At 41.0% G+C, this 27,114-nt stretch overlaps 1 protein-coding gene across 1 annotated transcript in view; it reads left to right on the top strand.

Moving 5' to 3' along the window:
• The window catches only part of LOC108431160 (cholinesterase-like), a 46,459-nt gene that overhangs the window by 15,014 nt on the left and 4,331 nt on the right, over positions 1-27,114 (top strand). The window contains exons 2-3 of the mRNA XM_017704141.1: positions 13,022-14,560; positions 17,025-17,182. Coding sequence (XP_017559630.1) covers positions 13,035-14,560; positions 17,025-17,182 — 1,684 coding nt within the window. The 5' untranslated portion in view covers positions 13,022-13,034. The remainder of the gene's footprint in view (positions 1-13,021; positions 14,561-17,024; positions 17,183-27,114) is intronic.

Here is a 27,114-nt window from a genome sequence, read left to right as displayed (position 1 = left end):
TACCACGAGTGTGAAAGTACCACCAACATTCAAAAGTGACCAAAACATCAGCCAGAAAGCAGAAAGGTACTGAGAAGTGGTCTGTGGTCCCCACCTGCAGAACCACTCCTTTATTGAGTGTGTCTTGCTAATTGCCAATAATTTCCACCTGTTGTCTGTTCCATTTGCACAACAGCTGTGAAATTGATTGTCAGTCAGTGTTGCTTCCTAAGTGGACAGTTTGATTTCACAGAAGTTTGATTTACTTGGAGTTATATTGTGTTGTTTAAGTGTTCCCTTAATTTTTTTGAGAAGTGTCTTTAGCTTATTGCTATCTCAATTAATGCCTTAGGTTCAGATGGATCATAACTTAGTCCTTACTGAATATCTGAAGTATAAATACATGCTTTTTTATCTGTGGGATGACAGTTTATGACATAATGCATTAGAATGGCTGCATGATATATATATATATATATATATATATATATATATATATATATTGAAAAATCCCCACCTCTAAATACCAGCTGTACCAAGGAAAGACAGAGCAAGGCCTCAATAACTGTCCAGTTTGATTTCTTTTGTTTACAGACCACTGTGGAGTTCAGTGAGAGGAAAAATCCCCACAGCTCAGAGACTGAGTTTGATACAGTTTCTCATGCTTATTAAGAGAAATTCCACTTTATATTCCACCTTAATATAATCTGTTACAGCTGCACAATCATTACAGTAATGTTAATTAGTATGCAATTACTTTTACAGTTATTTTCATTCAATTTAATTAGATTATTTCAATTAACAGAGTGCAATATGTGACCACAGCACTCTCTATGGGAGCACTTGAAATTTGCTTGAGATTTTCTTTTTTTTTTTTTTTTTTTTTCAAATCTGTGATCCGATTGCACACAGAATAGTCATTAAGGGTCAAGCTGATTGGTCAATATGCTCAATATGCACTTGACTGAAGTCCATGTGCTCTATTAAAATGCTAATATTCTCCATAGCACTGGTTATGAGTGTGGATGCGATTTGATGCAGTGAGCAACACTTCCCCTCCTTACATGCGCAGTGTTTCGTCTCCTTGCAGATGGATAATTTGATATTTTCTCAGCATGCCTTCATTTGCACAAGGATGTCTGCCTACCGGAAATTTTTACGTTGTAATTGAATATAACGGTGTCTGGTAGGTTATGATGACTTCCAGCTCTCGTCTGTCAGCAGAAATGTCTTTTACAACCTCTCATACAAGCTACTGTAGCAAGCAGTGTTAGCCACCTAGCTGAGCATTTAACAGTCATAATGAATGGTAATAAATTTCTAAATGATGATGGATATTAAAGGATGAATTTGAGTCTGTTCTTTCTGGGGTATAGAACATTAATTCTATAAATGATAAAAGAGATTTAGCGCCTGTGTTCAAGGTCACTAGTTTTCAGAGGAGGTTTGCTAACAAGTTCTGGTTAAATGCTGGATTTACAGCATGGTTGTCTTACAGCTGACTACTTGTGCTAAGGGAAGTAGGGCTGCAACTAATAATCATTTTTTCTGTTGATTAATCTCATAAATATTACTAGATTAATTGACCAATCTAACATACCTTTCCAGTTCCTCTCTGTTTGCTGTAGTTGTCGAAGTCCCATTCATTTCATGTTCACTCACCCATCATTGAATTCAGGTGTTCCAATCACTTCCATGGCCACAGGTGTATAAAACCAAGCCCCTAGGTCTGCAGACTGCTTCTACAGACATTAGTGAAAGAATGGGTCGCTCTCAGGAGCTCAGTGAATTCCAGCGTGGTACCGTGATCAGACGCCACCTGTACAACAAGTCCAGTTGTGAAATTTCCTCACTACTAAATATTCCACAGTCAACTGTCAGTGGGATTATAACAAAGTGGAAGTGATTGGGAACGACAGCAACTCAGCCACGAAGTGGTCGGCCACGTAAAATGACAGAGTGGGGTCAGCAGATGCTGAGGCGCATAGTGCGCAGAGGTCACCAACTTTCTGCAGAGTCAATCACTACAGACCTCCAGACTTTAATGTGGCCTTCAAATCTGAGGAACAGCGTAGAGAGCTTCATGGAATAGGTTTCCATGGCCGAGCAGCAGCATCCAAGCCTTACATCACCAGCACAATGTGTCACATCTGCCACCTGCCATTCTCCTCCCCACCACAGGAGGTCACCGTCTCCCGAATACTAGGCATTTCTTGATCCTTTGACCTCTGTAGTCTGCCATCTTGTGTATATATACCCTGCGTTTGCAGGTGCTCATTGCGAAGTCTTGTTTGGTTTTTCCACAACTCTGAGTGTTTATGTTTATGATTTGGTTTTCTGGTGTTTTGACCTTGCCTCTTCGTTTATTTTTACAAAAGTATTTTTTTTTAATTCAGCAAATAAATAGAAATTATGCAGTAAATTCTGCAGGAATATGTTATGTTTAATGCTCTGTAGAACATGTTATTTTCAAACCAAACATGTAATTTGACTGAGGGTATCCAAACTTTTGCATACAACTGCTTGTCCACTTATGTTTCTGTATTAGTGTAAATATTAAGGTGTTTGTTTATGTAATAATGCATGTTTGCAAGCTTAAATTTAGTCTTTTCTAGATACAGAACCTGTCAAAGTCAGGCCCCAATATGTGTTCCTTAAAATAAAGTGATACTGTGGAAGGGAAATTCCATCAACTTTTCCAAATTTCTGCATAATCCAATGGTTGAGATGTAGGCAAGGTCATTTCGAGTGGCTTGACATGAAATGGTTCATTGCTGAGAAAGTTACTGACTCTTTCTTACTGAGATTTCTTTACAGTGGTGGTGACAGGAACCAGACGTCAAGGTCTTAAAGGTTATAAAAGGAAATGGTTCTAAATGCACTGCCTAATGTCTGGGACACTGTTTTATGATTGTTTTGGGAAGCTTTTGGCTTAAACATCATTTTTTAACATATTTTTACATGATCTTGGTGGAAGGGTGCATGCAGAGCACTGTAAGGCAACATAGTTCCCAAAGAAAATGTATTTTTTATTCAAATGACCACACATTTTCCCATCATCAACATTTCATATGAATCTCAGAAGACTCATGTAGGTTCACTGGTGGCTCTGGATGGTAAATAAAATGGTTATGTTTGTGTTGTAGTCATGGCGACCCTTGGTTCCTGTCACCACCATTGTAAAGGCATCTGAACCATTTCACACCAAACTGACTCTGAATGACTTTGTTTACATTTCATACTCTACATTATGCAGACATTTTGAAAAATTGTTCTTTAATTTAATGCAAAATGAAGGTGTTATGGATTCAGAGAGCAAGCGCTGAGGCACCTGTTTACTGGACTAAAATAATGCCATCTGTATTCAGAGAGAGAGAGCGCAGGGATGATTCAAGTGTCTTCAAAGACCCAGCCCAGAGCCTCACAGTGCTGATCTCTGAGCCCAACAGCACAGATGAAATAATGCGCCAGCGTGTGATGTCAGACTGACACATACTTGGAGAGAGAGAGAGAGAGAGAGAGAGAGAGAGAGAGAGATGGTGTGGGGGGTTTTGTCAGAGAGTGTCCATGCTCATCAGCATGGTAACTCCAGCGCTATCAGAACAAATGAGGTGCTTCTAACAAAACTATCTGCCCCCTTTTATTCCGAGGACAACAAACATCCCCTTCCAAGGTTAATGTATGCCCAGGGAGAGCGACAGAAACAGAGAGAGAGAGAGAAAGAGAGAGAGAGATGAACCCAGATTATACCACTGTGACCTTGCGAAGCGTCCTGTCCGGCACCAGGACACACACACACACACACACAGCGTCTGTGCCAGCGGTTACAGCTGAGCCATTACTGAGTATGCAATCACAGTGTGGCACTGCTGCGACCAGCCTGCCAACAAATGCAGGTAATGCCCCAGCTCAGCCTGCTGCCAGAGACACAGTATACAGCCCGAAAATAACCTCACTTACAACAGACCTGAATACGGACCGTTGTACTGAATTAGTTCAGACTGCAGTCCCACTGTAGCAAATTACTCAAAACAGCAATGGCGTTTCAGAGCTTAGATATTTACATGGGCTGTTTTATGATCTGTTAAACCCAAGAGAATAGAGAGATTAGTTATTACCTAAATAAATACTGTCACTACAGAAACATAGAGATTTAGAAGTATTGGAAGTATCCATTGTTTTGAAGTAAATTGGTCCTAAAGTCTGAAAATTAGTCCGAAGCATTGAGAATTGACACTACCAAAACACAGATTTTCTGCAAATAAGTAAGTTTTTGTGTTTTAATGAAAAAATATGATGATATTGTGTGTGTACAGCAGTTCAAAGCTGTGTTTGCTGGTGATCTACTGGCCGGATCTATCAGGCCTTCCAATCTAATGCCCTGTAAATTCCCATCTGTACCTTCCATTTCCCATGAAAAAGTCTTCACTCCTCACCACCACCATCTCCTCCCTGTTTCTCAGTCTTAACTGTCAGTACTACCACCATCCAGAGTCTGGCCTTAAAGCTTCCAAGCTTCCACTGAGTCTGTTCTACAGTTTCTCATTAGGCTGAATGAATAACCGACTCTAAATGTAGGTATTGTGATATAAACTGAGTCTGTTCTACAGTTTCTCATTAGGCTGAATGAATAACCGACTCTAAATGTAGGTATTGTGATATAAACTGAGTCTGTTCTACAGTTTCTCATTAGGCTGAATGAATAACCGACTCTAAATGTAGGTATTGTGATATAAACTGAGTCTGTTCTACAGTTTCTCATTAGGCTGAATGAATAACTGACTCTAAATGTAGGTGTTATGATATAAGCTGAGTCTGTTCTACAGTTTCTCATTAGACTGAATGAATAACTGACTCTAAATGTAGATGTTATGATATAAGCTGAGTCTGTTCTACAGTATGAATCTGTATAATAAACTATAGGAAACTATAATAAAATATTTTACTTTTTAAGCTGTTCTTTATTGAACACGTTTTAAAGGCCTGAGGCTGCACTGTCCCTCATTTCTGAACAATAAAGGCTGAAAGTAAGTGAAAAATAAAAGTAGGCCAAAAAGCAAAGGAGTGCATCCACCTTCCCTCAGCACAGCCTTTTCTTAGTTGGATGACTCAGTCCGAAAGTTTGTGCTAGTTTTTGGAGCTGGACTGCATGTCGTTGATGAATAATTATAGGAACTGATATCTTTTTTTTTCGAAGTCCAGTTTATAAGACACTGATCACGACTCTTTATTGGTGAGTTTTGAGAGAGGATTCAGAGAGATGCATGCGTGATGTTTTAGCCTATTATTAAAGACGTCATGACCGCAGCAGTGGGCTCTGGAGTATGGATAGAAAGCCCGTTTCTATAAGAGAGTACAACTTCTCTCCGTCTAGTAGATGATGAATATGTGTGGGTGAATCTTTGGTGTTGGGTCAGCCACACACAACTGATATTGATTGAGAAGGCAAGCATGCAAATTTGCAAATGAGTAGGATTTTCAAAAACTTTAGCATTTTAAGGAACGGCTCCACAAGTCTACTGAGTGAGGCTCTATAGGGTTTAGCTAGCAAAAAACAGCTATGTGCTACTTGTAAGCTGTGTGATATTCAATTGTGCAGCATTAGATCAATCAACCTTAGTTGGTTTGACAGAATTCACAATTTTCCATTTACATTGCGATACAGTACCCAGCATGCATTATACAAATACGTAACACAATCATTCAAAGTCCCTGTGATAACACCAGAGAACTTGCAGGGAGGAAATGTACCACTCGGCAATGTCTTTTGGGTTTCTCAAACCCTAGAGGGCGCTCCTGAGCGAGAATGAATGAATGGGTTAATGTGGCGCATTTGAACAAAATCACAGTTTGTAAATGTTTAAGTGTTTATAAGAAAAAAGAATCCTTTCATTTCCTCAACACAGAACAGCGTACAATATTTCAAGACTGCTGTTATATGTTTAAGAGCTTTTAAACTGGAGTTTAGTAGTCGTATGGTGTAGTGGGTAACACCTCTGCCTTCTATGCTGTAGACTGGTGTTCAATCCCCTGCTTGGGTGAGCACCCTACACTATAGCAATAAGAGTCCTTGGGCAAGACTCCTAACACCACCTTCACCTGCCTGTGTAAATTGATCAAATTATAAGTCGCTCTGTATAAGAGCATCTGCCAAATGCCATAACATGTAAAAAAATGAGTTATAGGAGTTGAAAATGGTGCCTCATGACGTCAGTGAGTGCGAACAACCACTGAGCTGCTCCGCTTGCCAACCAATCAGGACTCAGTAGCAGTAAGATTAGCGTTCTGTGGCCCAAAACCCATTTACTATGGACAAAAGGAAACATACAGGTGAGTTTTCTTTGCTTTTTTAGTGAAATACATCCTTCAACTTTCTAAAATGGAAGGAAAGTTCTGGGCGAGTGATTAGAAACTATTTTAACTGTTTGTTTTTAGTCATTTAGCTTCAATCACCCACATTCATTGAGGACTTGCTCACGGGTATAACAGGTGAAATAGGAGGAGGCCTCCTCATATACTGGCTTTGGTGTCACCCAGTCCTAACTGCCGCTGAGCTATAGGCTAATAAATACACCCAAGTTAACATTAGCTAATTAGCATGACCTATTACCTCAGTTGTTGAACAAATATATAAAGAAAAAGTCGATTCTGTCTTTTCTAAGCACAAAATGGACACCATAAAGAAAGTTTTTACCTTTTCAACCACAGAAATCACGCCAAATTAAGGCAAGGTGTCGAAATAGCTAAGCTCAGCTTGTAGTTTATCGTCCTACTCGTTTGACGTAGTATGTAGTTTGGCGAAATCATTCTGCCCATTTTTGTGATGATTTAAAGTTGGCTTCTACATTTTACGGCTGCAATACAGTATTGGACTTACTAGCTGCCTTCTTTCTGTTTTCACCATCCTAACTCTAACCTTAACCTCAGCCCAAAACCCAAACCCAGCCCTAACCCTGGTCCAAATCCTAATCCTGGTCCAAATCCTAACCCTGGTCCAAATCCTGGCCCTAACCCCACCTGTATTTAGAGTCAACTGAGTTTCAACAGATAGTTTGTTACCAATTTGAACATCTGATCTATAGGAGACAATAGTGGACTATCTACGTTTACACAGCAGGTAAAAGGGGCCCAAATCCAATCTTTTTCTCCGTATGTGACATAGATGTGTCATTTGTGTGGCTGTGTGAACAGCAAAAAACACACTGAATCTGACATTTTCAATTCCGATTTGAGACGCTTTCATATGTGGAACTGAAATCCGATCTGTGTCTGATCGGCGGCAATGCGACTCAGTCTGATCAGCCAGATCAATTCATGCAACTTCTATGTCAGTGCAACTTGACATCCATTACAATTTTGTGCATAAACATAACCTATAATCATAAACATTTAGGCTGCTGTTTCTGTACCAAAAAACTAGAACAGACCAACGGCTCCATGTTCGTAGAGGTTTCAAACGAAACAGGCTGGAGGAGACCGAGGCTGCAGCATCAGAGAACAGTTTAAAGAATCCGAGGACATGAACTGAAGAAGTGGCCGTGCCCTTTTTACAGTGAGCTCGATACCACTGTGGGTGATGAGCCCAGCTGTCAACCACTGGAACTTCATGATGGCTTCTGTGATGCTGACAACGATGAAACTGAAGCTCCGGCAGTGACAGGCGTTCGCTGGCCATCATGACTGTTTACCTCTGGACAAGGTGCCTTATGACACATTGATCTTTAGCGCATGCGGATCAGTTTAGGAGCTGATCTGTTCAGACTGATGTCATGTACAGATCACATTTAAAAGATAATGTGAACAACCAAACAGAAAATTCTGATTTGGGTCACTTTTATCTGCAGTCTAAATGCAGCCAAAGTGACACCACACCTTCAAGATACATCATCAAAAAGGTTTTCCACTGTTTAAACTGAAAAATCTCACTCTGCAGCACTGCTGGAGGCAACATGTTTACATCAGATGGAACAAATAATGGCTGTATTTTACAAATTAGTCAGATTGGTGATTTAAAAGTACATATTGAAACTCTTTTGGCCCAGAGGTGGTTGAAACACCTGAAAGCTTTGAATGCAGATGGGTGCTACTGCCATCACAACAAGGGGGATAAAATGCATAGCCTTTGGCTTAATTCCAAAGCTAGCATTGTGACAAATATTGGTAAATGAGAGTAAACATACAGATTTGTATAAAACATTTTGAAATGCTAAGTGCCCTCAAATGTTTGACGGGCAGCGTAGAGATTAAACAGAACTGCATCATGATGATGTGGAGTTGAGCAGTATGAAAAGCCTTTGAGATGTCTGATTCTCAGAGGAGACTGGCCTGTAAGGAGGGAGAGTAGAGCTGGGAAGGGCACTGAGATGCTTAAAAAGTGACTCTCCTGAGTCTCAGCGCTCACATTGTGACTCACCCTGAGTGCCTGTGATTTCTTTCAGACAGGGATTCCCAGTGAAGTGTGCTTTGAGTCTATGAGTCTGCGTGTGAGCGTATTTCAGAGTGAATGTATGTTAGGGCTGCATGATGTCTACGTTGGGAAGCTTTATCATGATAATGGCTTTTGCAAAGCTATATCTCAGAAGGCAATATGCAAATAATAACAATTTCACTCCACTGTGTACTTGCACGTAGATGGAATGACAAAAGCCTCTTGACTTGAATAAGCCTCTAATCGGCTGCCGCATCTTTTTGTTTCAGGTGCTGTGAGCATCCTAATATAGGTATTCACGTAAAAGGTAAATTAATTAAGTCAAAATAATCCAGGCCAGTCTTTGAGTCAGCAGTGAATCATGAAAAGCTAAATGAGAGTAAATTAGAACTTTGGATAAGCAATTTATGCTTCTATCTTGTGATGTAGATTCTCATATTTAAGAACTCTGAAATCTGAACTCCACCAGAGGGCAATGAAGATCCTGCATTTTATATTTTGGTCAGATTAGTCCAATGAAGAAAGCGGAGAAAGACTACCAGAGAACTAGCAGAGAGGAAAATTACCACCTCTGTAATGCTTTTGTGTTTCTCAGATGCTAGAGGGCGCTCCTGAGCAAGTCCACAATGAATGGGTTAATATGTAGCATTTAAGCAACATCACAGTTTATAAATGCTTAAACAAAATTAATGTAAAAGAATACAATCATATCCTGAACACAGAACAGCATAAAACATTTTAACACCGCTGTTATATTTTTAAGAGCTTTTAAACCAGAGTTATAGCAGTCAAGACATGGGAGACCGCGGACAGCCAATGAGCTGCTCTGCTCACCAACCAATCCGCACTCAGTAGCAGAAATGCTCATCAGTCAACAATCAGTAGCAGTAATGCTGGCATCCTGCTGCCCAAAACCCGTTTGCTGTAGAAAAAAGGAAACTAACATGTTGGTATTAAATGGAAGTTCTGGGCAAGTGATTAGAAACTCCCATTCATCAAGGAATCACTTGTGGTTGCCCTGTGGCATTTTGCAGTGCTGTTTTCTATATAAAGTGGGAAATAGGAAGAGGCCACTAGAAACTCCACATAAACCAGCTCTGAGACTACTGCAGCTGTCTAATGCAGGGGTGTCAAACTCAACCACCAGAAGTGCTGTAAAAAAAATCTTAAGTCCATTAGCCAGTGTTTTTCTTTCATTTTTACTTAACATTTTGCCATGACCCTAACTGGCCATTGTTCATTCAAAATATGCCAAAACTGCAACAGCAGATGGCACTGAATACTTGAACTATTAAAAAAGAATATCAAATAAAATAATTTTATATGAAGCAATAGGCTACATTAGCTAAAGATAACTGTTAAACCTCTTTAAATGTCCCCAGGAGGAAGGTTTTTAAAATGTATTGTTTTCTCAATGTATTGACCAATATTGTTGTTGGGGGAAGGGAGTCAGCGCACATAATGTTGCAGTGGCATGTGGGGATTATAGTGCAGCTAATGGTGAAATGAGCTAATATTGACAGACAATTACAATCATTTTCTGGGCTGTATAGAATTTTGCTATGGGCCTGACTTGGCCTGCAGGCCTACCACACAACAGCCGAGAAGAACAGCAAAGCAAATAGCGCAAAGTGCAGTTAGAAAACATAGAAAATGCTGCAGAAATGTGCAGATAAACCTCAAGCTCAAGCTCATTTTACACTCTTCTCATATAGATTTAACAGAATAACACTTTCGACAGCATTTAGTAAATTGACTGGGTTTGGGATTAGCTTACTAGAGGTGAGGTTAATTAAGTAATATAACCAGTTATGATGCACCTAGGCTGGTAATGTTAGCTGAGATAACAGACCATTGGCAAGTTTTAACTGACTGTCTTCGTGTAAAAGACTTACTGTAATGGTAATCAGGATATTTTGAAACGTGCCTTGGACACTGAATATCACATTTGACTCAAATGTCCAACACTAGTTTTTCACACTGTTTCACCAATGCAATATCAATACATTTCAAAGCATTTAATTGCCTATCTAGTATTTAGTGTTTATTGTGCAGTCGTAATGTCTGTGTGCAAGTGAGTGAGTGAGTGAATGATGAGTGAGTGGGTGAGAGAGGGAGAAGGGAGTGATTGAAAAACAAATTTTCCTGTAGTCTTGGTCTGGAGGGACAAAATTAAAGAAAGGAAGCAGAAGTGAGGAGTGGCCTTGTCTTTTTTCCCTTTTGATGCAATGCACACTAGAGATTAGCTGTTTCTGCCTATGCAGATTTTGCTCTAACAAATGCATTAAAAGCCCTGTGGGACATGCTGACATTTTACTTGCCATTTCCATGAACCCATGCTTGTGATACGATAATATCGTCGCTGCCTGTCTGATAAAGCGATCATTAGATGTTCTAGTGGCATTTGTCTCAGGAGTCATCTCTTTACATTGTGAGACCCCGGCCTGACAGCAAAATATCTTTTTTATTCATTGTACTGAAAGTGTAATGGAACAGAAATTGTATTTAACCTAATATATAACTATAGAATAGAAAACAGGTCATGGAATGGTGCTTTCATGTAGCACTCCTTCTCTCCCCGACAGGTTCTACTTTGGGGTTTCTATCAGTCATGCATTAAATTGCTGAACTGGTGAAGGCATCACAGTTCTAGGGTTTGTCACACTTAAGATGACTGAATGAACCTCAGTCCTTCCCTGACCTTGCAGTGGTTTAGCTCTTTCATAGAGCTAAAGAGTGCCCATTGAAGACTGGCAATGCAATTCTATCTATACCCACCACACAATGTACACCACAAATTATTTTTTAGTCATTCAGACAGAGACAAGGTATCTAAATAGGCATATGGATTGACGGGCCAGATGTACCTCATCACAGGATGTCTGTGGACAACCATGAGAAAGTTTGGGCGAAACGTGGTAGAGAATGAGGATTTATTAAGGTGAAAACAGACTATGAAATTTCAAAATCAATCCAAGCCCTTGAAAGGCAGAGCTCAAAGAGGAGAGAATGGTGTGCTCATCAATGCTAATGGATAGATGCTAAGCCTGTGAGTGTGGCATGACAGAAAGCATATACAAGTTGTTGTATGTGCGAAGAAAAAATAAAAAGTACCTCTTGTAAGGTGAACAAGTTCCATTAAACCAGACTAGCTTTAGAAGATTCCACTGGGCTACTGCTAAAAGATGACTGGACTACTAGCAGTTGTATGTGACCTTTGCCATTGTGGTGATACAGGCAGGTAAAATGTGATGCATAAAGAATTGCCAGCAGTGTTTGGGAAAAGACAAGATATCAGATTTGCATCTGAGGTAAAAGACTGCATTCTGGCACGGACTAGAGTAGGGATGAGAACCTTGAGTCTTGAAGGGCAAGATTCTTGCACAGTTTGATGATCTAGCACCCCTGACTCATTACCAGTTAATTACCAGATTTGGTTGGTGTGCTAGAGCACGGAACTCACCACATTTTGCTTGACTCCAGCCCTCAGTTCCTCACCCCTGGACTAGAGGAATTTGGGACAGGGTTTAAGAGGGGCATGCCCTTGTTAGTGGCAAAGACGTGAATTCTCATGAGATCTCATATGGCCCCACGAGCCTACTTTAGTGATTGTTCTTGAATTAGCATTCCATGACTGAAGGTTTTAGGCAGTGGGCCAAAAGTATCATTAGTTTATTTATTTCAGTTCATCCTTCATTCTGTCTCCAGGAGTTAGGGCGGTGCTTCTCAACTCTAGGCCAGAAGACCTCATCCAGTACAGTTTTTCACTTTTTGCCCTGCTGTAACACATCCGATTCAACGTATGGTAATTACCTAATGAGGGCGGGGGTGGGGGGGATTCCCCAGGACTGGGACCGAAAACCACTGAGTTAGAGATTCTGCACATTCGCTTAAGGCATAGGCATGAGCAAGCTACGTTATCATCACATCAACTGGGTATAAGGATTCTCTGACTACAAAGCCCTAATGAGGTTTTAATAAGATTTCGAGATAGAAAAGTATAGTCCTGTGATTAAATTGGCATGAACTCTCAATTTTTGTCTGTCCAAATTGCCTCAAAATGATTTATTATGGTTTCTTTCCTATTTGGTGAAACTGGATCCTTCTTCAGTAGCATGGGAAGTATGAGACTTCTGGGACAATCCGTCTGGCCAAGGCAGGCAGTATTAATCAAGCAGGATTTACCCACTATCACAACAAGCAATCAGAGCTTCTAATTTTAGAAATTGATTTTTTTTTTCCTCTGGTAGCTGAGTAATCAGGGAGAGAGAGAGAAAGAGAGAGAGAGAAAGGTGGGGGTGGGGGGCTAGGACGTCTCATGCAGAATGAGTCACTGAGAGCATTTTGATTGTCTCTGCCTTCCTCTCCATCTGGACTCAGCTGTACCCAAGGTGTCATTAATAGCTGCCTGTTGGACTGCGTGTCTCTGAGCCTGCCCCAGTTGTTTTGAAATGTGGCAGTTGCATAATATATATTAAAACCATGCCACAGGGGAAACAAAACAAGTGGGAAATGGTGTAATTGGGTGGCATTGGCCTACACCGTTAATGGGCTCTGTTGGCTGCTGAACCTCATGGCTCTGTGCGTGTGTTTGTCTGTTTGTTTATTTGTCAGGTTTGAAGACGCCATGGTGAGATCTTGCATCAGCTTCTCGCTGTGGATGTTGACTTTTCTGTTCCCCCAGCCTGCGTTGGGATGGGATGAGTTGGTGGTCCCCACCAACAAAGGTAAAGTCCAAGGTGTAAAACTGTCTGAACCAGGGAGCAATGGATCTGTGGTGGCCTTTCTGGGCATTCCCTATGCCAAACCTCCGCTGGGTAAACTCCGCTTTAGTCGTCCAGAGCCTGCCGAGGCATGGAGCGGGGTATGGAATGCTACAAACTTTTCCAGCTCCTGCTTGCAATATGTGGATGCCAAATTCCCAGGGTTCCCTGGAGCTGAGATGTGGAATCCCAACACCAACCTGAGTGAGGACTGCCTTTACTTGAATGTATGGACTCCTTCCAAGAGGCTTCAAGACCCTGACCAACCCCTAGTCCCAGTCATGGTGTGGATCTATGGTGGTGGATTCACCACAGGGACTGCTTCTCTGGATGTATACAATGGACGGTACCTCAGTCAATCTGAACAGGTTGTAGTGGTGTCCATGAATTACAGACTAGGACCTTTAGGATTCTTGGCACTGCCTGGGAGTGAGGATGTTAAGGGGAATGCAGCGTTGTTTGACCAGAGACTTGCACTGAGGTGGGTTGCAGAGAACATTGCTGCATTTGGGGGGAACCCATCTTCTGTGACCCTATTTGGGGAGAGTGCTGGTGCAGGATCTGTTGGGCACCATATACTTTCCGTGGGAAGTCACAGCTTCTTCAGTCGTGCTATTTTACAGAGTGGTACCCCAAATGCAGTTTGGGCAGCTGTGGAGACAGCTGAGGCATGGAACCGATCCTTGACTCTTGCACAGCTTCTTGACTGCCCGCTTGGGCCTTCTTCTCATGAGGTGTTGGCCTGCTTACGCAGTGTGGATCCAGAAAAAATAGTTGGCCTCCAGTTCAATGTAACCCCTGATCCCATGATTATAAGCATACCCTTTTCTCCAACTGTGGACGGCGACTTCCTCTTGGACATGCCAGATGTTTTAATCCAATCTGGGCGATTCCTGAAGACGGAACTACTGCTAGGCCTCAACCAGGATGAAGGCCCTTATTTTCTGGTGTATGGTGCAAGGGGATTCGATATCCATCACCAGAGTTTGATTAGCAGAGAGCAGTTCCTTGAGGGAGTTGCTTTGAGTCTTCCAGGCTTTAGTGAGATGGCACTTGAGGCCGCTGCTTTCCAATACACTGACTGGACAGATGAGCTGAGTGGGCAGAAAAACAGAGATTCCCTGGGCTGGTTAGTCGGGGACCGCTACTTCTCTTGCCCCTTGCTGGATTTTGCCCGGAGGTATGTGGAGCATGGAGGCAGTGCCCGGGTTTATCTCTTTGACCATCGCTCCAGCTCCAACTGCTGGCCGAAGTGGATGGGAGTGATGCACGGAGATGAAATTGAGTTTGTTTTCGGAATCCCACAGAACAGCTCTCGAGGGTACACTGATGAGGAAGTCACCATGAGCAGGAGGATAATGAGACACTGGGCCAACTTTGCTAAATCAGGGTGAGTGTCAATACCATATTTTTGCTGTATTTATTTATATATCTAAGACCATTCTTATTTCAGATCCCATAATTATATTATAGTAATAATACGCAAAAAATGTAAACAAAGATTGCAAAGACAAACACTGGGCCTCATTCACCAATACCTTCCTAAGTTTATTTCTTAAAGTTGTTTTTGAAAAAGATCCTAAGAAAAAGTCTGTGAAATTCATGGCATGTTCTTAATGCGCAGAACTGTTTTTACCTTTGTTCTCTTGTGTTTGTGTACATTTCTTACCTAAGAGAAAATCCCAAATAAGAAAACACAGTTGAATGTCAGAATCTTCATAAAAACTGTTTAAGTGGTTAGAGTGGGGCTTTCTTCTTAAGAACGGTTGGTGAATGGAGCCCAATATTCTTAAGCCATGAAAATTGTAAGTTTCATCTACAAAGACCTTTAGATGGTTGTATGCAAAAATTGGATTGATCTTCAAATTAAAATAAGTTAGGACATATTCTACATATTCTACAATCTGCATGCACACTTATATGCAGTTATTTGCTGGATAGGAAAAAAAATAGAAATTTATGTAAAAAAAAGTACAAGATATGTTTCTTCCAAGTTATGTAGGTCATTTCTTTTGGTTGGTTCATCATGAATTTTACACAAAATGTAAAGGACAAAACTGTAATTTACAAATGGTCAAAAAACAAAAAAATCAAAAATGGAGTGTGTGTGTGTGTGTGTGTTGCAGTAATATTTTAGGGTGATCTCTGTAGAAGATATGTTACACCATTTTCACTTAGAAAATCGTATATTTTGTTGTCAGAACAAAATCTCCAAAACGGTAACTTTACAGAGAAGGAAAAAACATGCTTTACTTTTAATGTGAGTCCATGGAACCAGACGTTTTTATTAACCAGAATTCTTTTTGGGCCGTTTCTTTCGGTCCATTCATCATGAAATTTATACACAATGTAAAGGACAACATGGATTTTCAAAATATGTCAAACGGAAAAATGATGCGAGGTTTTGTTCCGACAGCTGTGATATGTTAATGTAAATGTTAAAAATTGTGATGAAAGACTGGTGTACCATGGAGACACTACAAGTTTTGGAAGTACCTGAAATATGTAAGTATTATTTAGTTATAATTATAACCTATTTAGTTACTGCCATGCGTCCAGTCCACGCTGCCTCTGATCCAGCTCCGTCATGTAGATTTTTCAAGCAGAATGTCAGCTCTTTGCTGCTTTTCTTATAAAACCTTGACAGCACAAACTGCAGATCTCAATCACAAGCTTTTAATGGTTGTCAGTCTCCATCACACACAGTTAGTACAGCGCAGGGGCTGCTCTGAAACCACCGCACCAACACAAGCAGCACATTTAGGTGAATTATTTTAAATATAGTAGACAACTTTTAGGACTCTTAAAAAACTCTTAAAAATAGTCTTGAGACAAGTTTCTTGAGGCGTTTGCCAGGCCACCATGGTAAATAAGAATATCCGTGCTCTCTGAACAAAACCTTGTATCTTCATTTTTCACATTATTTGAAAATGTCCGTTGCCCTTTACAATTTGTGTAAATTTCATGATGATTGGACCAAAATAAAATGACCCCAAATGACTTGGAAATGCTTCTGGTTCTATTAAAGTATGTTTTTCGCTTCTCCTGTAAACCATTTTGGAGATATTGTTATGACAACAACAATATGTTCTTAATGGCTTGCCTGGTTAAACTAAAAGTTTAATCAAATAAATGAGCTGTGATTTCGACAAATGTAAGAGGTTAGTGCATCTAATGTTAGTGTTCTTTCAAAAACATTAGCGAGCATGTAAACTCTGTGAAATGCATTTTCAGTGGTATAATATGGTGAAAAAGAAGAATTCAGTGTAGTGCAGTAAACACATTATATACCTTTATTTGCGAGGTATCTTATGTGAATAATTGCTGTATTTTTTTAAGCTTTGACAGAAAAAAATCATTTAAGACCAGTTTTATTGTTTCCTGATGGAAGTTAGTGACAGATTTTCATCGACGCTGAGGGCAGTCTGGTATTATTCAGTGTGCAATTCGCACACACCACCAGCTCCATGGGACCTACGTATTTTGTGACTGTATACCAAAGCACATCAACAGCAAACTAGATCAGAGCATTGCGCACTAAAGTTTATCATTCATAATGAATTAAATTGACTTGCTTTGTATGCTTAATGAAACTGGCTCAAGTGTGTCTGTGCTGTGTTTCCCCGAGTTTGCGTGTTTTAAGATCTGAAGCCTGTGGATTTAGAAGGCCACAAGCTGTCCTTTACCAGAGCATGTAAACGCCTTGGCTATTGAATTGTTTCATTGATTCTTTCTGAAGGCTATGTTGCTGAGGTGCAGTAATGTATTGATGTAACTTGGCTCTGTACATAAACTGACCTTTGGGTTGATTTTCGCTTGTTTTGCTTTGCTGTTTTTTTATTCTTCTTTTCAAGGAATCCGAGTGCCGAGGGATCTGCATGGCCGCCCTTCACGGTGGAGCAGCAGGAGTATGTTACACTGAATACAAACCCACCACAAACGCTCAGGATGCTGCGGGCTCAGCAGTGCAAGTTCTGGGACAGCTTCCTACCTAAACTACAACATGTCACTGGTGAGGGAGTGGTGGAGTGACAGCACTAACTAACACACAAACACTCACAGACACTCTATGGGTATGCCTCCATCCCTAGAGAGCTGCCTCACGCCTCACGGCCTACACAGACAGCTGTCTAAGTGGGCAGGAATTTCACCAAAATGGAACCTTAAAATATACTGAGGGACTCTAGTAAGTTACATCACTAATCATTCCCGCTACCTGTACGGATACTTCAGCCGTCAGCGTCGCTGTAGTGGTTGAGCAGTTTTTTGTTTGTCAACACTTCTGGAGAAGGAGCTATCAGTCAACAGACGAGCCTGCACTCCTAAAATAAAGATGCCAAAAGGGATTCAGGTGACACTTTATTTTGAGTGGTCCTTATTAAACAAACACTCAACAGACTCTCAGTCACATGTCAAAAACATGAGTGTTAGGATTAGGTTTTGGGTTGAGGTTAAGTTTAGGATTAGAATTAGGGCCATGGTTAGGGTCAGGATTAGGTTTTGGGTTGAGGTTAAGGTCAGGATTAGAATTAGGGCCAGGGTTAGGGTTAGGATTAGGTTTTGGTTTGAGGTTGAGATTAGGGTTGGGATTAGGGCCAGGGTAAGGGTCAGGTTTAGATTTTGGGTTGAGGTTAAGGTTAGGATTAGGGCCAGGGTTAGGGTCAGGATTAGGTTTTGGGTTGAGGTTGAGATTAAGATTACAAATAGGGCCATCGTTAGGGTCAGGATTAGGTTTTGGGTTGAGGTTTAGATTAGGGTTGGGATTAGGGCCAGGGTGAGGGTCAGGTTTAGATTTTGGGTTGAGGTTAAGGTTAGGGTTAGGGTCAGGATTAGGTTTTGGGTTGAGGTTGAGATTAAGATTACAAATAGGGCCATCGTTAGGGTCAGGATTAGGTTTTGGGTTGAGGTTTAGATTAGGGTTGGGATTAGGGCCAGGGTGAGGGTCAGGTTTAGATTTTAGGTTGAGGTTAAGGTTAAGATTAGGGCCAGGGTTAGGGTCAGGATTAGGTTTTGGGTTGAGGTTGAGATTAGGGTTAGGATTAGGGCCAGGGTGAGGATTAGGTGTTGGGTAAGGTTGGTAAGGTTAGACTTTGCGTAATGGAAGTAACATATTAACAACACATCTATTTAATGTAATTAATATAACAACAGCACAACTTCAAGACATTTACTAAAGTGTATTCACGTGTTTCACTACTGCTCCTTCACTGATATGTTATCGATAATATGTTAAAACTTCATTAATCATCTACAAAGGACCACTCCAAATAAAGTGTTAGCGGGATCCTTTAGTCAAAGCAATAGAAGAACCACTTGCAGTTTCCTGCTGAATCTTTCGGAGAGCTACTTCTGCAAATGAGAAGAGCGAGTGTGAAGAGCACTTTTCAAGAATGCCTGCATCATGTAAAGGTTAAAAGAAAGGAACCTTAAATCGGCATAGAATTTCCACATTATGCGATCCTAAGTGGTTCTCAAGCTGGTCCTCAGGGACCTCCAGATTGTCCACCATTTTACTCTGTCCCCATGTGTTGTAAGCGGGGATGGAGAAAGAATGTGGACTGCTGGAGGCCCCTGAGGACTAGAATGAGAACCTCGGCTTGAAAGCTTCAGAAGTTTCTTCATACTCACAAATCTCTTTTCAGACTTGGTTCTTTAGGGACCTAAAACGTGGTTCTCCTAAGGCATTGCTGAGCCCTTTGTGGCTCTTTTTCTTAAGAACGTAAGTGCAAATGAACCCTCATGTTTCCAGCAAATTATTCCAAAACACCCTTGTTGAAAAGACAATGATTATCTAATATTACCTATCTAAAGATGATTGATAGCAAGCTTCTGGTGTAAAGCCTGCAACTAAACCTGGCAATTAACTTCATCAAATCATCAAATTGTGCTGGACCATGGTTGCCCACCCTTAACCAATCACTAGATACCTCAGACAACACATTGGTTAGCTAAATTGTAATTAGCAGTTAAGATGCTAATCTCTGAGGGGAACCTTCAGGAACTTCTAGGCCTCCAGAAAAGACTGAATGTATTCTTGGAACAAAATACTAGATACGTATATGTAATTTTAGCTAAATTGAATTTAGTAGAATTATCATGCCTGTTGTATTTAAGCTCTGCAATTGTGCAGCAATAATCCTATTTCATTCTTAGGTTTTGGTTGTAAATAAAACACTTAAAATCTTGAAACATTAAGTGCCAAATTGTCAAATAAGAATTTTTCACTGGGGTGTCACAGGAGCTGGACTGAATGTAACACCCGGACAGGGTAGCAAGATGGAAATGCACAGAATCTTTTGTATGTTAAAGTCCACAGAGCAAAATTCGGAGTACAGACAGGCAAAGAGTAAAAAAAACAGCAAAGACCAAAATACAGGGATAATGGCTCAATAAAGACACAGAGAGTGGCAAAACCTCGCAAGGAGGCAGAGTGAGAGTCCAGGTTATAAACGGTGGCTGTTGAGCAGATTGTAGGCTGGTTTGTGAATGTAGGAGGAATCAGCTTCTCAATATTCCGGAGAAGCTGATCTCTGAATGAAAGAACGGGCAGTAGGCGTGACACTGAAAGACTTCCATCGGCTGTTAACATCTGATTATCCACGTGTTTAGGAACTGATAGGGGAATCAACCAATGACAGTTTCATTTACAATGGGTGGGATACATTTTGTGAGTAAAAATAGCACTCCAGTCTTTCTGTAAGTTCTAGATATGTCACTGCCTGTGAATATGAGCAGAGGTCTAATCAGGGTTCAGTTAGTTGGGAATGTAAAACAGAGACGGCAGCTCTGTGCAGGACTCTTTACTGAAAGAGTCACTGTAAAAGTGATACATACAAGATGTTTGTTACAATCTTCAGATGTCTGTGTTTAATCTAGAGCAGGCTAAAAGCAGTCCTCTGCTCCAGCACAAGCTTGGCAGATGCTATCAGAGAGAAGTGTTATCATAGTTTTGAAATGTATGGCCCAAATTGAAGGCTTAGCTTGAATAGTGACTGAAAACTACTGAAAACTGAAAACTAAGATGGTAAATAATGTGTTTTTACCTCAAAACAAATACCACATATTGATTGAAGTACCTCCTTGTTTCTACACTCATTGTCCATTTTATCAGCTCCACTTACTGTATAGGTGCACTTTGTAGTTTTACAGTTACAGACTGTAGTCCATCTGTTTCTCTGATACTTTGTTACCCCCTTTTACCCTGTTCTTCTGTGGTCAGGACCCCCATGGACTCTCACAGAGGGTGGTGGATCATTCTCAGCACTGCAATAACACCGACGTGGTGGTGGTGTGTTAGTGTGTGCTGTGCTGGTCTGAGTGGATCACACACAGCAGTGCTGCTGGAATGTTTTAAACTCTATTAGACACTCCTACCTTGTCAGTCCACCTTGTAGTTGTAAAGTCAGAGGCGATAGCTCATCTGCTGCTGCACAGTTTGTGTTGGTCATCCTCTAGTACTTCATCAGTGGTCACAGGACGCTGCCCATAGGACACTGTTGGCTGGATATTTTTGGTTGGTGGACTATTCTCAGTCCAGCAGCAACACTGAGGTGTTTCAAAACTCCAGCATCACTGCTGTGTCTGATCCACTCAGACCAGCGCATCATACACTAACACACCACCACAAATAGTACCTGCTCTGTGAGGGCCCATGGGGGTCCTGGCCACTGACGAACAGGGCAAAAGGGGGTAACAAAGTATCAGAGAAACAGATGGACTACAGTCTGTAACTGTAGAACTACAAAGTGCAGCTATACAGTAAGTGGAGCTGATAAAAGCGCAGAAACAAGGAGGCAGTCATAGTTATGCCCGATGGGTGTGTATAGCGTTCACTAAGTTTTGACATAGAGGGCCAGATGTATGAGCACAAGTACACTACAAAATGCACCTTGATGCAATTGATGCTCATAGCCCCTCCCACTAACTGTTCATGTGTTTTTCACCATCCTCCCATGCAAAGCAAACTCACACAATGGAAGGCAACAAACTGCTCAAACTTTACATATTCTGCTGGATTTACTGATCAGCTGTGCCGCCCACTTTTCACACGATCCTTCCACGTTATGCACGGCCCTGTCCAAATGTATATGCAAGAGGAAAAGAGGTGCATTTTATCATCCACACCATCCTATAACCTGGCACTCTGCTGCTAGCTTTGTGTCTTAGTCCTTCCCAGACTTTTAGGGTGTTTCTGCACATTGGAGATCCCCCCGCACACTCCTGGAGCTCCGGGCTGAGCTGGAGAAGGGCTGTGTAGGAGCAAGGTCAACTCCTGCTTCACAGCACGGTGGTTATTAGAACATGAATAATACCTCAGCCCTCCTCAGCACGCTGATTATGCAGACACAACGCTCGGCCCTCGCTTTTTTTGAAGCTGGAAAATGATGAATTCTGTGTTTAAAAAATAAAAAAATAAAAATTTCACATGCATTTTGAATTCCACAGCCCCTGAGGGAATGTTTCAGGTCAGGGTGTTTGGTTATTCAACTATTTAGTCAGCGAGAAGTTGCTGGAAAGATAAGAAGAGCATTGCTGTGTGAAGTCTCTGCTTATTTAGTTTCGTAACGAACGTGTGAGGTCGCTTGGTCGAGCGTTACGTCACTCCCTAACCACCGTACGAAGGCTTTTCCTGTGAAAACAGACCATATTTAAGCTGGAAAAAAGGCCTTTTGCTATAGTTAGCTTGCTCATTTAAACCATTTGAACTAAGTGTGATGCTCTTCTGCTGTTTGTTGCCCCGGGGCAGAGGCTGCACACTCTAAGTGCTGTACTGAAAGGAAGAGCGCAACATTATTCTGAGTGCTTTGTGCTGGAAGGTGTTGCTTGTAAATTTAAAGGGCTCTATGCTCGCCACAATTGCTCTCCCGAGCCATAGTCGCTGGTTTAAAAACAGCTTTTTTGGGTATCATCACAAACTAAAGAGTTGGAAACTTGTTTTGCGGTTTTATCAGGTTTTGGAGGTCCTTGCAAGGTGGCATTTAATAGTGTACAGGATCGGAGTGCTCGAGATGGGCGACAGAACGGAGGAGTACAGCTGGAGTTCCAGGCAGTGCAATCTTAGGGAGTGGAATTGAATTTGACACCGAGATGGAATGAATCAATTCTGTTTTGCGCCTTGGTGAACAACTGCAAACAGCTTTGCTCGAAAGAGCTTTGTCTTGTTTATTTATTAGAGTGCACACACACATACCATTCACTTGTAAACTGACCAGACCTTCACCTGATCTGAAATATTACTGCTATGTGTCCTTTCATTCATCACTTTTTAAAGGGGAATTTGTTGAATTTCTGCATTATTAAAAGGGAAAATATGAAGAAGTTTGGAGTGAAACGCTAGTTTCTAGAGAAACAAGTCAGAATTATTCACAGTGGTGGTGATAGGAACCAGACGTCCACCTCTAAATGCTCCCTCACAGAAGGTTCTTACATGAAATGGTTATGAATTCACTGCCTGATGTCTGGGACCTTGTTTTATGACAGTTTTTAAAAGGTTTAGGCCTAAAATTATAGTTATAGGGAAAAAAATAGAAGAAAAAAGAACTTTTCTAGATTTATTGCTATTTTACCATCATCAAAATTGCTAGTGAAGCACAAAAGCAAAAATTTAAAAACAAAAACCAAAATTCAAACTGAAACCAAATAATAACTGACAATAAACACAGTTTATGCAAAATAAGCTTACTAAAATTAGCCTACTAAAATTATTACAGTATTTAGGCTCAAGCATGTGCTATGAAAAAATTGTTTTTTCATAGTCATTCAAGGCAATGACTGATTTTTTTTTTGGTTATTCTTTTGTACCGTTATTTATGAATTTTTACATCATTGACAAGCTGTGTGTAATGTTGGGGAGCGATGATGAGGCGGACGCATATGCAGAGATAAGCTAGATTTATTATGGGCAAATCCATACTCAGGGTCAAGATGGTTCAGGTTCAGGTAGCCAACACAGAGAGATTGGGGTACAGACATGATACACAACACAGGACTTCAAATAATACAAGAGAATACAAAGCAAAGCATAGACTACACACCATAATCTAAACAATACAAAGACCAGCAAACTCACAGGGGAAAACACAGGGCTTAAATGCTGGGAAGCAAATAGGGTTCACAATACACAGGTGGATAACACAGGTGAGAACAATCAAGGGTGGAGTCTGAAAACAAGGGGGCAGGACAGGGAAGAATCAAAACAAAGAAAGCACATGGACAAGTAAACAAAAGCACATGGAGGACTGAAACCAAAACAAAAGCACATGGATGCCTGGGAGGGGCAAATCGTGACACTGTGTCGGCTTGCAGAGACTTTCCTTTCTGCTTCTGTTGTTTTGCTGCAGTCTGCATATTCATGTCATGTTTTTAACAGTACCAAATCTGTAATGGCGAAGTTCTTTGGTGTAGCTCCTCTTGATTCTCAGCATGAACAGAGCTTATAAAGCATGTGTGTAACTTGTGGAAACCATGCAATAATTACACGTGGTGGATATTTTCACTGTTGATCTGCTACCACTCAAACAGTTTGAACATGTCTGTGCTGGGGATATGCACAGGTACTCGAGCACTCGGTTCACCAGTCAAGGTGGCAGTATTTTAAAAGAAAGCAAAGCATTAAATTTTTGCTTATATTTGCGACTTTCCATATTATACTTTGCTACTCTGAAACACAAGTGCTTTAACATAGGATGTCAGAAGGCAGAGATCGCAAACTAACCACTCTAGCTGATGTTAAGTACAACCCCAATTCCAATGAAGTTGGGACGTTGTGTAAAACATAAATAAAAACAGAATACGATGATTTGCAAATCCTTTTCAACCTATATTCAGTTGAATACACTACAAAGACAAGATATTTAATGTTCAAATGGATAAATTTTATTGTTTTTTTGCAAATATTCACTCATTTTGAATTTGATGCCTGCAACACGTTCCAAAGAAGTTGGGACAGGGGCTTGTTTACCACTGTGTTACATCACCTTTCCTTTTAACAACACTCGATAAGCGTTTGGGAGCTGAGGACACTAATTGTTGAAGCTTTGTAGGTGGAATTCTTTCCCATTCTTGCTTGATGTACAACTTCAGTTGCTCAACAGTCCGGGGTCTCCGTTGTCGTATTTTGCGCTTCATTTTCAATGGGACACAGGTCTGGACTGCAGGCAGGCCAGTCTAGTACCCGCACTCTTTTACTATGAAGCCACGCTGTTGTAACACGTGCAGAATGTGGCTTGGCATTGTCTTGCTGAAATGAACAGGGACGTCCCTGAAAAAGACATGGCTTGGATGGCAGCATATGTTGCTCCAAAACCTGTATGTACCTTTCAGCAGTAATGGTGCCTTCACAGATGTGCAAGTTACCCATGCCATGGGCACTAACACACCCCCACACCATCAGAGATGCTGGCTTTTGAACTTTGCGCTGATAACAATCCGGACAGTCCTTTTCCTCTTTAGCCCGGAGGACACGACGTCCATGATTTCCAAAAACAATTTGAAATGTGGACTCGTCAGACCACAGGACACTTTTCCACTTTGCATCAGTCCATCTCAGATGAGCTCGGGCCCAGAGAAGCCGGCGGCGTTTCTGGGTGGTGTTGATATGTGGCTTTTGCTTTGCATGGTAGAGTTTTAACTTGCACTTGTAGATGGAGCGACGAACTGTGTTCACTGACAGTGGTTTTCTGAAGTGTTCCTGAGCCCATGTGATAATATGCATTACAGAATGATATCAGTTTTTAATGCAGTGCCGCCTGAGGGATCGAAGGTCATGGGCATTCAATATTGGTTTTCTGCCTTGCTGCTTACTTGCAGAGATTTCTCCTGATTCTCTGAATCTTTTGATATTATGGACTGTAGATGATGAAATCCCTAAATGAATTGCAATTACACGTTGAGAAACATTGTTCTTAAATTGTTGGACTATTTGCTCACACAGTTGTTCACAAAGTGGTGAACCTCGCCCCATCCTTGCTTGTGAGTGACTGAGCCTTTCAGGGATGTTCCCTTTATACCCAGTCATGACACTCACCTGTTTCCAATGAACCCATTCACCTGTGGAATGTTCCAAACAGGTGTTTTTTGACCATTCCTCAACTTTCCCCGTCTTTTGTTGCCCCTGTCCCAACTTCTTTGGAAGGTGTTGCAGGCATCAAATTCAAAATGAGTGAATATTTGCAAAAAACAATAAAGTTTATCCGTTTGAACATTAAATATCTTGTCTTTGTAGTGTATTCAATTGAATATAGGTTGAAAAGGATTTGCAAATCATCATATTCTGTTTTTATTTATATTTTACACAATGTCCCAACTTCATTGGAATTGGGGTTGTAGCTCCAGAGACACTCTCACTCATCATCTAGGCTGCTTATCCTGCTGGGTCGCGGGGGTGCCATAGCCTAGCCCAGTGCTCATTGGGCAGAAGGGAGAAAACACCCTGGAGAGGTTACCTCCAGAAACAGTGGAAATACACTTAGCTAACAGGTTTACATGTTTCGCATCCACTGAGGAGAAAAATTACCTCTAGAAGATGATGAGTTCTCATCAGCATCCAGTGTTCCATTTCCATCTAGTACACTGTCAGGTTCTGTGCAGGTACATTTCTCGTTCATCAAGGAGTAAACAATGTAAATGTTCCCTCAGAGGTACAGCAGTGGTTTTAAGGTCCGATTGTGAGCCTTAAATCAGTTTTTCCAGGTGCGAAGTTTGTATTTGTACCTTTTCATAACCGAATGTTTTAAAACAGAACAGTAGACTAAAAGCCTGGAGGCGAGGCGGGGTGTGTGGAGTCAGTACAGCTTAGAACAGATCATTTCAATGGATTATGGTTCAGTTATGTTCCTTGACTAAAGGTGCTGAGATGTATCCTTGAGGGAACCACCCCAGGGACAAAGAGGTGCACTGGCCCAGTCACAGTATAGTACCTCTTTTCTGAGAGTATAGCTTGTCTGATGCAACCTTCATCAAACACGCAAACCTGACAGTTTCCTTCAGCTATTATTGAATGATAAAACAATTTGTTTTGAAATGCAGTCGTCGTCTTGCACTGCCATGTAATAAGATAAGGCACAGCCTTACATTCATTTCGTCAATTTTTTTTCTTTAGATCTTAATGCTTAGTTGTATTTAGTATTATTATTTTTTTGTCAATATATTTCCTGCCTTTATTTCTGTCTGTGGCTAAAATTTTGATGTGTCCCTAAATATTCCATATAAAACTCGTGTGGGTTCACTGGTGGTTTTGGATAGTTAATAAAATGGCTATATTTGTGTTGTAGTCATGGCGACCCTTGGTTCCTGTCACTACCACTGTAAAGAGATCTGAACCATTTCACTCATTGTTTACATCTCAAGTACTGAATTCTGTAGAAATGTTGAAAAATCGGTGGACTTCCCCTTTCATGGTCTGCATCTATTACTACACAACCGTAACTGCGTTTTTCTCATCATGCACTGCAGCGTAAAGCATGCAGCGTGCAAATACATTGGTTTTAGGATAAAATATGACTATAAGGTGAGTGCAGCTTGTGCGGCTCCAGCTGCATGATCAGATTGCATATGGCTTTATGTATATGCTGTGTTTATTATTTATATATGCTGACCACTTATGCATTCTCCCCTGTTCGCTTCTCTTCCTTCTGTCATATTTTTGTTCTTGCGCTCCCTCTTTTTTTCCCTCCCTCAGTCTCGGAGTGGCATTCTGTTGCTAGGCAATTGATGAGTCCTCATGCTAAGCAATGTTGTTTCACGTCTTAGTGAAGAGGGGCGAAAAAAGTAACACTGCAATTGCCTTTCCAACATCACTAATTCACCTGCAGAAAAAAGGAGGAAAATATGGAGCAACAGCTTGATAACAGTGCTGATATTGATCTGCTCCACTCTGACACCTGCACAGTGCCATGATTGCACTACACTGTGGTGCAAAAAAGCAGGTATAACACATTCTGAATG

The sequence above is a fragment of the Pygocentrus nattereri genome, chromosome 7, assembly GCF_015220715.1.
Source record: "Pygocentrus nattereri isolate fPygNat1 chromosome 7, fPygNat1.pri, whole genome shotgun sequence".
Taxonomy (NCBI): Eukaryota; Metazoa; Chordata; class Actinopteri; order Characiformes; family Serrasalmidae; genus Pygocentrus; species Pygocentrus nattereri.
This window is presented reverse-complemented; position numbering and strand designations above follow the sequence as displayed.